The 13014-nt window shown below is 40.6% G+C and overlaps 1 protein-coding gene across 2 annotated transcripts in view; it reads left to right on the top strand.

Annotated features, from left to right (window-relative positions):
• The window catches only part of TMEM98 (transmembrane protein 98), a 78266-nt gene that overhangs the window by 20191 nt on the left and 45061 nt on the right, over window positions 1-13014 (top strand). Inside the window, exons 1-5 of one of the 2 annotated variants that reach the window (XM_077252487.1) lie at window positions 167-265; window positions 3231-3409; window positions 5398-5529; window positions 6129-6162; window positions 6670-6785. In XM_077252487.1, the coding sequence (XP_077108602.1) occupies window positions 3279-3409; window positions 5398-5529; window positions 6129-6162; window positions 6670-6785 (413 nt within the window). In that variant the 5' untranslated portion in view covers window positions 167-265; window positions 3231-3278. Of the gene's footprint in view, window positions 1-166; window positions 266-3230; window positions 3410-5397; window positions 5530-6128; window positions 6163-6669; window positions 6786-13014 lie in introns of those variants that run through there. The other variant, XM_077252488.1, reaches the window with a different exon arrangement.

Raw genomic sequence — 13014 nt, 5'->3', positions numbered from 1 at the left:
CAAATGTACTATCACATACAGTGATTTTCCAGGACTATAAGTCATCATTTTCTAGAGCAGTGAACCTGCCAGTTATATTGCACTGGTATGAAAGCTTTTGATAACTGGAAAGAATTACGTGAATGGCAACTGGTCACTCCCCGAGTCTGTTAATGATTTAGAAAAAGACAAACGTAGGCAAGAGATGTTTACCCACTTATGTATCAGTGTGAGGCCTACACGGAAGTCACGGTTTATACAACGCAGCCTCGATGTCTGAATCTAGGTAAGAAAATCTAAATTCAACAAAATTAACACCCACTTAATTGGAGCACTTGAGTAACGGAGCGAAAGGAAGCAAAGGGAATGGTGATCTAGTTGTCGGGTGATTAGGGACAGGGACACGTGATCTGCCTGGAGGCCTCATAACGATATTGACTGCTTTCCTGTCAGGTTGACTGGAGCATTGTGATCTGATATTTGCCCACCAATGTTTCAAGACATTGCAGAGCTGCGTATGCAAACATGTATAGTCCCTGTGGCTTCTTGCGTCTGGTACCTCTGTACGGCACCATTATTGATATATTCTCCTCTAGAATCAATGCTTCAAGTGATGGAAAATATCCCATAAGCCCACAGTATGTTCCTATAGGCTTTATTGGCACCACGTTAGGGCTTTTGTTGTGTGGCCAAATGCCTTTAAAGGGGTTTTCCATTTTTGGTAATTCATACTTGTTAGGTTCCCTTGACAGTATGTAGCTCAAAAAGTGTCCCTCTGTCACTCCCAGCGGCCAGCAATAATTTGTGAGGAAACCTGGCAGTAAGGCCACGTTCACACGTTCAGCATTTGGTCAGTATTTTACCTCTATATTTGTAAGGCCACGGTCACATGTTCAGTATTTGGTCAGCATTTTACCTCAGTATTTGTAAGGCCACATTCACACGTTGAGTATTTGGTGAGTATTTTACCTCAGTATGTGTAAGCCAAAACCAGGAGTGGCTGATAAATACAGAAGTGGTGACGTGTTTCTATTATACTTTTCCTCTGATTGTCCCACTCCTGGTTTTGGCTTACAAACACTGAGGTAAAATACTGACCAAATACTGAATGTGTGAATGTGGCCTAAATGTTCAGTTCCCTCATAGTATGCACCACAGGAAAAATGTAGCATCACAGTGTCCACAGTGTGCAACATAATGAAGAAGTTTACAACCAATGGAGCTATTCTCCCTGGATGTGGACGGAAGAGAAAAATTGATGAAAGGTGGCAACGCAAGTTAAGGTACCTTCACACTGAACAACTTTACAACGATAACGATAGCGATCTGTGATGTTGCAGCGTCCTGGATAGCGATCTAGTTGTGTTTGACACGCAGCAGCGATCAGGATCCTGCTGTGATATCGCTGGTCATAGCTGAAAGTCCAGAACTTTATTTGGTCGTCAGATCGGTGTGTATCGTTGTGTTTGACAGCAAAAGCAATGATGCCAGCAATGTTTTACAATGGTAACCAGGGTAAATATCGGGTTACTAAGCGCAGGGCCGCGCTTAGTAACCCAATATTTACCCTGGTTACCATTGTAAAAGTAAAAAAAAAAACAGTACATACTCACCTTCTGATGTGTCACGTCCCCCGGCATCCGCGCTGCTGCTCAGAGCTTCCTGCACTGAATGTGTCAGTGCCGGCCGTAAAGCAAAGCACAGCGGTGACGTCCTATGTCATCCACACAGTGTCATCCATCATGCTCCTGTGCAAGCATACTTCTTTTGGCCCAGCGAAGGACATAGCAAAGTACTGTAAAGCGCATGAGCTAGGTAAGGGCATAGAGCACTGGCGCATACACACTGGAAGACTTTGCTCTGCCCTGGGCAAGGCGGAAAGAAGTAGGCCTGCACAGGAGCGCGAGGGAGGACACTGTGTGGATCACATAGAATGTGTCATTCACGCAAAGCAAGAAGGAGGACGGCAATCACAAGGAGAGAGGAGGCACCGGATCAAGACCAGCGATGCCCTTCAGACTGGATAGCCCCATAGGAGAATACAATAAAAGTTACTTTTTGTGTTATTCAAAGTGCATTGGAGACATATATACAGAATTCTAGATTGCTGTGTATGAGGGCTTACAGGTCCAGGCCCTACTTTAGATTTTAAAAACCTGGTGACAGATTCCCTTTAACACAAAAACCTGGTTCAAACAATAGGTCATTTTCTGATGACTAGTTATTTGGTAATTAAAGGGAATGAGTTTTCTAAAATAGTCCCAGTGTTTACCTGTAATTTATATCATGCCTCTGATGATAATGAAACTGCTGTAAACGCTTCTAGTCTAAAATAGCACTAGCCACCATTATGGAAATGACAAGATTTGAATGAGATAAAATGAAAAAAGAAAAATTGTCCATTATATTTTAAAAATATATTTAACACAAAAGCTGATTAAAGAAGCACTCCTCTCAATAATTTTTTAGCGTCATAATATATTGCAATCATCATATTATATAGCACTATGTACTTACAATTGCTCATTTTACCCTTCTACCCAGTTATTCCCTCTCTTTTTTATTTGGTATATGACATCATGTACTTAAAATAGATTAGCTGAATCCTTCCAAGCTCAATAGAGAAACGAGAAATATCTTTCCTTTGTGTGAGTTATCACTAGAACTACAATTCTACTCTCTGCAAAATCCATGGCAGCAGGGAGGTGTGGAGTAGGTGGGTCAAGGGTTGAAGAGGGAGATGATTCATGCAGTGAAATCAGATTTCCTGTTTCTACATAGAGCTTAGAAGGATTCAGCTAGTCAGTTTTTAATCACGTGATGTCATAGACCTAATGGAAAACAGAAAAATTAGCTGAGTAGATAGACAAAATGAGCAATTATAAGTACACAGTCCTATATAATGTCATGAATGCAATGTACTAAGAACATGAAAACTTTTGGAGTGCTTCTTTAAGTCGGTCCTTTTCTCATGCCGCATTCCTTTTAATCACCAAGTAACTTGTGTGCACAATGATAACAAGAACTGCAATGCATTTAAAAGTGGAATTCCACATATCTGTATAGATAGAACGTGGTACATTACCTCTGAATCTTCTCCTCAGATGGACACAAGGAACTTAAGTCCTACACTGGACTTCTCGTGACATTTTTTTTTTTATTAAGGTTCCTCTACTATTCAGCTTCCTTGCCCCTTCTCTAATATTAGTTCACTAGTTAGTTCAGTATCATAACCTTTTCTCACTTTACAGATGATTAAGCTTCATTTCACGTGACTGGCCTGCTCAACCAGTAGAGCGATGGAGACTGTGGTAATTGTAGCTATTGGTGTGCTGGCTACCATCTTCTTGGCTTCCTTTGTGGCCCTGGTTGTGGTCTGCAGGCAACGTTACTGCCGAACGAAAAATCTTCTCACACAATACAACAACAAGTAAGAGCTGAAGTATAAATCAAAAAGACAACCACTGCTTTGGCCACTGATATCTGTGGCCATACCTATCACATGTTTTGGGGTCATGTCAGGGGCAACCAAATGAATAGGTGATATTATCAGTCCACAACTGCTTGCATATATTGGGTACTAGCTACAAAGAGCCAACGGGCTTTAGATGTTTGTGATTGGAGACTTCATAATAGAACAGCTCAGGCCTCTTTCACACCTCCATCTTTTCAGATCCATTGCAATGCGTCGTTTGGGGGAAAAAACGGATCCTGCAAATGTGCCCGCAGGATCCGTTTTTTTCCCATAGACTTGTATTAGCGACGGATCGCCATACGTTGCATCCGTCGTGCGATGGATCTGTCATGTTTTGGCGGACCGTTGTCTGGAAATAACATTCAGTGTAAGGCTACTTTCACGCTAGTCCGTCGGTACGGGCCGTCGCAAACCGTTGGCCCGACATACCGACGGACAGTGTGTTAATGTTGCACAACGTGGGCAGCGGATGCAGTTTTACAACACATCCGCTGCCCATTGTGAGTTCTGGGGAGGAGGGGGCGAGTTTCGGCCGCGCATGCGCGGTCGAAAATGGCGGACACGACGCACAAAAAAAGTTACATGGAGCGTTTTTTGTGCCGACGGTCCGCCAAAACACAATGCATCTGTCGCACGACAATCCATCGCAATGCGTCGCTAATGAAAGTCTACGGAGAAAAAACGCATCCTGCGGGCAACTTTGCAGGATGCGTTTATTCTCCAAAATGACGCATTGCAACGTGCGTCGAACAGCGCTAGTGTCAAAGTAGCCTAACGTTTTTTTGTCTGCGTCGGGATAACGTGTCGCGACGGATCCTGTGGCATACATCGTTGACTAGAATGGAAGCCTGTGGACGCAGGATCCGACGTGACACGTCGTATGACGGAATCCAGTGCTGGAATCCGTTTTTTTACACTGAGCATGCTCAGAATCAGGAATTTGTAGCCAATTGGCCAGACAGGCCCCAAATCTATATAAACCTGGCCTGGGGCGTCACCCCCAAATGTGCCAGCAAGACTCCTGCCAGCCTGAAGACAGCCAGCCAGTCATTATATTGGTTTCCCTATTTTCCAGTAGCCAATCACATTTGGGAGACTCCCATTTTTAGGCATGGAAAACGGATCCGTCAAAAAAACGGATGAAACGGATGGTAAAAATGAGCAAAACGGATGCAACGGATCCAGTTTTTCGATGGAACCATCTAGCGGATCCGTCAAAATACTAGATGCGTTGCATCCGTTTTTCACTATTTTTGACGCTTTCGTCGATACGTCGCGCCGACACATTGTGACGGATTAAAAAAAAACGGAAGTGTGAAAGTGGCCTTAATAAACATATGCAATATATTATCAAGATATCTCTGAATGAGATTTGGTTTGATCATTTGACTGTGGTTACCAAGGTTTACTATACCAATGATTACCATTATTTACTATACAATATAAACTTTCAATGGTTGAAATCCACATAAGCTTGCAGAAAACTCAAGTCTGTTGCGATGCATTGTGGTAACAATGCATCTTACACTCATGCATTTTTATATGATGGCCACTGGTGTCAATTAGGCTTGCCCTAGAATGTCAAAGACAATCTACTGTCAATTAATTCTTGACAAGCTAACAGGAATGGAGAGTTGGCTTCAAATACACAGCTCGCTCCATTCATTTATTGGGATCTCTGAAAATTGGTGGTATCTTCATTCATGACAACTTATAATAGGGCGTATGGGAATATCTAATTGATGTGCCATAAAGTCCCCTTCTAAAAGTATTTCCTATGGCCCCTTTATTCAGCTGAAGGTAGGGGGAAGCTGTAGGAGAGTCCAAACATCCACCGATAACATATTAGAAGACTATTATGAAGATAGGCCATCAATAATACAGTTCATAACATTTTTTAAGATCAAAACATATTCATGTATGTGCCTTTGTGTTCCTAAAAGGCCAACTGTGGATTTAATTGGAGCAATGGAAACTCAGTCTGAGCCGTCGGACCTAGAACTGGACGATGTTGTGATCACGAACCCACATATCGAGGCAATTTTGGAAGATGAAGATTGGATTGAAGATGCATCGTATGTTATAAATTAACACAACTTTAATTATAACATCTCATTTATTTTAGTTTGTATTAACCTCCTTTCTGATATTTACCTCTTTTCTGAAACCATTCCCTTTTTGGAGACTTTTTTCAATTTTACTAGGTCATCACAAAGTATTTTCACTGTACATTACATAAAGGCATTTAGGACCTTCATAATTGGACAAACCAAATGATTTATCTAAAATTGGTGCTCCCCTTGATATGATATTCATTTATCAGTGGCATCTAGGAAATACAACTCAATGTTCTTCCTATATAACCAAATCTTGGATAAATTCTCACTTTATAGCATGAGCAAAAGGTGTAAAAATCCAGACCATCCAGCCTTTTAGGACCTCATCTACTTTATCTTTCCTACTTGTGAATGTTTGATGTGTTCTATTATTTGGGTAATATCATGGTAACATTACTTTCCATTACTCAACTTTTCCAATAAATATTTTGTCACCTCCGCATTCCCCGAGTCAGTCCTATCCAAAATATATCATGTATATGTCAGATGCACAAGCTTATTTTTATATTTTTTTACACAGAATCACACACTTAACATTGATTTTCTTGTTTCCACAGTGGCCTTGTGTCTCATTGCATTTCAATTCTAAAGGTAGGTATAAAAGGGACATTTTCATTTACCCTAATATCATTGTCACACTGTGACTGTTTTCGGTAAGGAAGGGGGATCTTCAACTGTACCTGGAACCCCAACTAACCTTGCCCCAGGTTGTATTCTTGATGGTAGATAGGCCCGAGTCTCCGACCTTACTATGCTAGTAACAGCTGAAAATGGAGCTTCAAGTTTCTGACCAGCATAGAAATGGTCGTTAACCTCTTCAGCACTAAAGGAAACCAAATTCATTTAATATTGGACCCAAACACACAGGCTAAATGAAAGATATGCAATCCACAATATGCACTGATCTTCTACCCCCAGGTCTCCCAGGTTGACGTGACACACTCGTGACAATCATCTCTAGTAACTTGATCCCTGAGAACAGATCTTGGAATTGGTTCTGTGTTTACAGAGCAAGAGGAAGTCATGGTCCATTACTACAAAGGAGCCATGTATCTATTTATCTAGAAAATCCCATTCATTTGACTTTTTTCTTTATAGATATGCCATACACTGACTGAAAAGCTGGTAGCTATGACAATGGGGTCAGGGGCGAAAATGAAAACTCCTTCAAGTTTGAGTGACATCATTGTGGTTGCAAAAAGAATCAGTCCAAGGTAAGAAAGTTTATTAAAGGGAACCTGTCAGCAGGATTGTGCACAGTATCAGGTGGGCACCGTTATAATGATTAAAATAATACCTTTGTTGATGAAATCCATCTTGTGGTTGTTGTTTAACCTCTATTTTCAGTTTTTAGTTAATTATAAGCTTGTGCTCCGGGGCGGCCTGAGGGGGGTCTTCATGTGGTGCTCTGATTAGGTATTCATAATGCAGACTCCTGACAGGTCACTGATCCCTCACTGACCTGCCCCCTAGTTCACATAATGAATATATGTACATACTGGAAAATAAAAACTACTGCAGGCAGGTGCCAGCTGTGGCACGTGTTCTGCAGCATAATCGCATGTATACTGTGTTAATAATAAATGTGGTTGTGGTTGTTAAAAAAAAAATCCATTTGAAAACGGCACCTGCCGCACCTGCGCAGTAGCAGCTATTGGTGTATATAGATGTGATTCAATAGCTGCTATTGCGCAGGCGCTGGCGGCATCATCTTGCTAGAGAAAAAAAATCCTCCTCCAAGATGGCACCTTCGCAATAGCCGCTATTAACCCCTTCACACCGAAGTATGTTTCACATTCCTGACCAGTGTCACTTTAGGGGGCTCTGCTGGATCATCTTTGTGCCATCTACCCTACTTATTAGCTGTTGGTAAGCGCCATTTCATATATATTTATTTGAAAGACCACATGGTCATATTATGCTTGCATTTTAGTGGTAGAACGCCTTCCACTTTTACTTGCTCTTGTCGATAATGGGGTATGTAGCACTAGTGATCTTTTACATCTTCCTTTTTCATCTTTATTATTGTGTGTTTTGTATTTAGTTTTACTATATATCTTAATAATAAAATATTATTTTTTAACCTAATCACTCCTCTTTCTCCAATTTTTTCCAGTATCATTTTATGTGGTAATTACTCTTTAATGCTTCAACATATCCCAATCATTCTGAGAAACATTGTACTTCATGATAGTAGTAAATTTAGGTCAATATAATAAGCATTTTTTATGAAAATATCAAACATTAGCAGAAAGGGAAACATTTTTTGATTTTTAATTTTTTTTTTACTTTTTTTTATTAGGAAGTTAGAATGGTTAAAAATGATTTTTTCATATAAAATGTTCAAATCCTATAGGGTTCGATATGTCAGAAAATCCCCAAACAAGACTCCATTGTTAAAACAGCACCCCTCACAGTATTCAAAACCACATTCAGGAAGTTTGTTAACCCTTGACTAATAACAAATTGGAAACAAAAATAATGAAAATTTATGTTGAAAATTTCCCACGGCGCTTACGCTGACGTCAGAGTGAGTTAATTGGATGTGAATGCGCAGGACCTGTCTGATGGCACCGCGAGCACAACTTTCTCACGCTCGCGGTGCCGTCAGATAGGTAATAGGAGTTTACAGAGAGACACTGAGCAAACAGTTCTCAATGTCTGCTGGATGACAGACTGTATGGTCGCATCATGCAACCATGCAGCCTGCCATCTAAATGTAGCAAAGCTAGACCCGTTGTGGGACAAATGGATTAGCAGCATCTCGGCGGAAAGGTGAGGAATATTGTTGTTTGTTTTTTTAACTCTTTTGCAGATGTCGAGGGCAATGGGGGAATGATCGAGGTCGTAAGTATGGTTTAATTAAGATTATTAAAGGAGTCTGTCATTCTTTCACTTAAAGGACTTTTTTTGGGTGTCTGTGTTTTCTTACAATGTGACTGTGGGATTAGTAATGGTGGTGTCTTTTTAGCGCCTCTCCATTACTAACCTCGGGGCTTGATGTCACCTGACAATACAAAGGTAACATCTATCCCCCAACTATCACCCCAATTGCCAACCAAACAGGGCAAGTGGGAAGAGCGAAACTAAGTATGCCTTTTCTGGGGCAGTTGAGAGTTGATGTTTTTAGCCTAGGGAGCCAGTATCCATAGCCCCTTCCTGAGCTATTAATATCAGCCCGCAGCTGTCTGAATAGCCTTTGCTTGTTATTAATTATAAGGGGACCCTATGTCATTTTTTATGGTCCCTCATTTTGATAGCCAGTAAAGGCTATGTATACAGTTGTGAGCTGATATTAATAGCCTGGGAAGCTCCATGAATATTGCCCCCTTCCAAGGCTATAAATATCAGCCCCCAGCCGTCGGCTTTCCCTCTGCTGGTTACGAAAATTACATGGGAGCTCATGCCATTTTTTTCAGAAAAATTATATTTTATTAATTAAATAAATGTACAGTAAGCTGCACACACACTGGACTAATTGTATTTGTCACTGACATCTATATATCTATTCTATATTTAGTTACTGTATGTAATCCATCTCTTCTATCCTGTCAGTTCCTGCAGTGATTTTACAGTACACTGCAGATGAATTGCAGGCTTTTCTTCTATCTTGGATGTAATATATATACATATATATGTGTGTGTGTGTGTGTGTGTGTCATTGACATCTATATATTTATGTATTCTTTGTGTATATATCTATTCCATGTATTCTATTCTAACCTGTCACTTTGTAATTTTACTGTACGCGGCACATTAATTGCTGGCTTTTATTCTATCTATCTATCTATCTATCTATCTATCTATCTGTGTGTGTTTTGACGACTATTTCCTTTGAAAACGATTTGTAAATAACAGAGAATTGTTCTATGTAAAATCTCATTTTAAAATCGCATTGCAATCAGATAGCAATCGCACTGCATTCGGATGTAAATCAGATGCTAGGTGTGAAAAATCAGATTGTAGTCACTAGACCTAAGCATCACACTGGCATTACACTCGTGCGACTCTCAGCAGTGAAACTTGGACTAATTTTTCATACGTTTAGTGTGACTCTGGCCTCAAGTGCGTTCTCCTGTCTGCAGCACAGCCATACATGTTGACGTTAAGTGTGGTTTGGGCACGCTGCGGGGCTCAGAAGAGGTTACCATTCAGTTTTTTGAGTGTCAGTTTTACTGGATTTGTTTTTTTGAGAGACATGCAGTTTTTCTTTGAACTACTAGGAACATGGACAATCTTTGTTTTTCTGTTGACAGACGACAGATCTGAGTAGGGGCTTATTTTTTTTGCTGGATGAGATGAAGTTTTTATTGGTTCCATTTGAAGTATATTACATTTTTTATTGGCTTTTTATTCCAATTTTTGAGAAACAGAATTAAAAAATAAAAAGCCATTCAGCAATTGTCTTTCATTTTTGTTATGCCATTTTATGTTGTTCACCGTGCAGTTAAAGTAATTAGACAACTTTATTCTTCAGGTCAGAACAACCACGGCGATGCGAGAGTTATAAAACATTTTCATAGTTCGCTATCTATGCACGATAAAAAACTGATTTACAAAAAAAAGTAGTATTTATTGCATTGCATTTTTTATTTTTCTGTGTGGGAGCTTGATTTTTGCAGGATGAGTTGATGTTCTTATTTGTACCAGTTTGGACTATATCTTTTTGATTGCTTTTTTTTTAGATTTTTGGGTGGCAGAGTGGGCAAAAACAGAAATTCATAAATGTTTTTATTTTTTTTTTTATCACGGCATTCACAAGGAAGTAAAAGTGATCAAACAACTTTATTCTTCAGGTCAGTGTAATCGCAGTGATACCACATTTGCATAAGATTTTTTTATTTTTGCTTCTTGTGTACAATAAAATCAATTTTTTACAGACAATAATTTGCTGATCCATAGTCGCTGTATCTTTTATATTTTTTTGTCACTGAGCTATATAAGGGCTTGTTTTTTGCAGGGAAAGATAAAGTGTTTATTGATACAATTTTTTTCGATTAGATTTTTTGATCACATTTTATTCTGTTTTGGTTGTCAGTATGACGAAAAAGCTATATTTTTATGGTGTTCATCAAATCGGTTAAATAATATGACAGGCTATATATTGAGTTGTTCTGGATATGACGATATTAAATGTGTGAACTTTTTTTCCTTTACTTCTGTTTTTACATAAAGACAGTATTTTCAGTTGCAAAACATTTTTTTCCTACTTTCCATTTTGCACATTTTTAAAAACTTCATAGGACTTTTTTTTGTTACTTTTTCCTAGGATGGGGCATCAACTTTCCATTGCTGATCTAATACTCTATAAAGCGTTTGCGTTGCAGGGTATTAGAGCTGTCAGTCAGACACAGGCTGGAGGCATGTCCAGACAGGCCACCGTACTTGGGTGACTCAGCGGCCATTATTTGTCCTGGGTTCACCATCGGCCTGAGGCAATCACAAATATGTTATGCCGATTGGAGCAAAGAGTGAACCACGTTCCTCTACCAAGCAGATTGATGCCATTGTCGCTATTGACAGTGGCATCAGAGGAGGTAAACACCCGCGATCGTCGCTAGCACCAGTTGTGAGCGTTACTGCAGTGTGTCGGCTGACTCCCGCCAATTATTTACTCGACATGTCATGAAAAGATTAAAACACACATCACTTTCCAACTGTGCTTTAGTCATCAGGTGCGGTGAGAAAGAGCATTACTCAGTTAAAACAAATTACGTGTAGACTAGATTCCTAAGGGCGCAATAGTGTCGGGAAAGTGTTTTAACGGAGTCGACTGACTGGCGTTTCTGGGCCATCGTATGACCAGTGCAAAGCTACACACCGGAGTATATTAGTAAGAACATACACATGGCTTTTCTACACAATAGTCTACTCTGGGCAAGTATTTTGTCCAAGAGCTAAAAAAAGAGCCGCTGCCGGATCTGTTTGTTACATCATTGAAGTCAATGTGAATGGTTGACTTTCAGTTTCTCATCAGTTTTTTGTCTTTACTGGATCTATTTCAAACCAATGATTATTGGAAACATGATCTCATCCAAAGGCGGGGATCAGACAAATGTATAAGAAATCGTCTGATTTTCATCCAGAAAAATTGGACGACTGCCCATATTACATCAGTATTTATACATCAACTGTATGAGGCTACAATCATATGTTCAGTATTTGGTCAGAATTTCACATCAGTATTTGTAGGCCAAAACCAGGAGTGGGTGATAAATACAGAAGTGGTGACATGTTTCTATTATACTTTTCCTCTGATTGTCCCACTCCTGGTTTTGGCTTACACATACTGAGGTAAAATACTGACCAAATATTGATAGTGTGAACGTGGCCTAAAATCAAATGCAATACAGATATCCATATGGGATCTGATTTTATTTTTTCAGTGCATCCATAAGACTTAAATAGTCGAGTCTGATCCTATGAACAGAATTAGCTGTAGAAATAAAAATATAGGAATATTCCCTGTTGGAAATGTTAGGGCTGAGAAGGGCGCTAAATCCACTTGTAGTAAGAGAGGCTAAATTTAATTAGAATTAAAATAATACATATGTATAGTATACTTATAAAACAAAGAAGTTAAATAACTCTAAGGCTATGTGCACACGTTGCAGATTTTCTGCTGATCCGCAGCGTTTTTTGTGGTGCAGAGACGCTGCAGATCCGCAATTGATTTACAGTGCAATGTAAATCAATGAGAAAAAAAAAAAAGCTGTGCACATGGTGCAGAAAAATCCGCGCAGAAACACTGCAGATTTCAAAGAAGTGCATGTCACTTCTTTTTGTGCGTTTCTGCAGCGTTTCTGCACCCCTCCATTAACCCCTTCCCGACCCATGGCGCCACGTAGGCGTCATGAAAACCCGTGCCAATCCGACCCATGACGCCTATGTGGCGTCATGGAATGATCGCGTCCCTGCAGATCGGGTGAAGGGGTTAACTCCCATTTTACCCGATCTGCAGAGACAGGGGGAGTGGTGCTTCAGCCCAGGGGGGGTGGCTTCACCCCCCCGTGGCTACGATCGCTCTGATTGGCTGTTGAAAGTGAAACTGCCAATCAGAGCGATTTGTAATATTTCACCTAAAAAAATGGTGAAATATTACAATCCAGCCATGGCCGATGCTGCAATATCATCGGCCATGGCTGGAAATATTAAGTGACCCCCCCCCACACCCACCGATCGCCCCCCCAGTCCTCCATTATGGGGTCCGGTCCCCTCCGTCCGCCTGCCGGCTCCCCCGTCCTCCTGTCCGCTCCCTCCTTGTTTGAATTCACCCCCCCTGTGGTCCGATCACCCCCCCTGTGCTCCAATCCACCCCCCCACCACCCCTTCATACTTACCGATCCTCCCGGTGTCCGTACGTCTCCTCGCTGGGCGCCGCCATCTTCCAATATGGCGGGCGCATGCTCAGTGCGCCCGCCGAATCTGCCAGCCGGCAGATTC

Source organism: Ranitomeya variabilis, chromosome 4, assembly GCF_051348905.1.
Source record: "Ranitomeya variabilis isolate aRanVar5 chromosome 4, aRanVar5.hap1, whole genome shotgun sequence".
Taxonomy (NCBI): domain Eukaryota; kingdom Metazoa; phylum Chordata; class Amphibia; order Anura; family Dendrobatidae; genus Ranitomeya; species Ranitomeya variabilis.
This window is presented reverse-complemented; position numbering and strand designations above follow the sequence as displayed.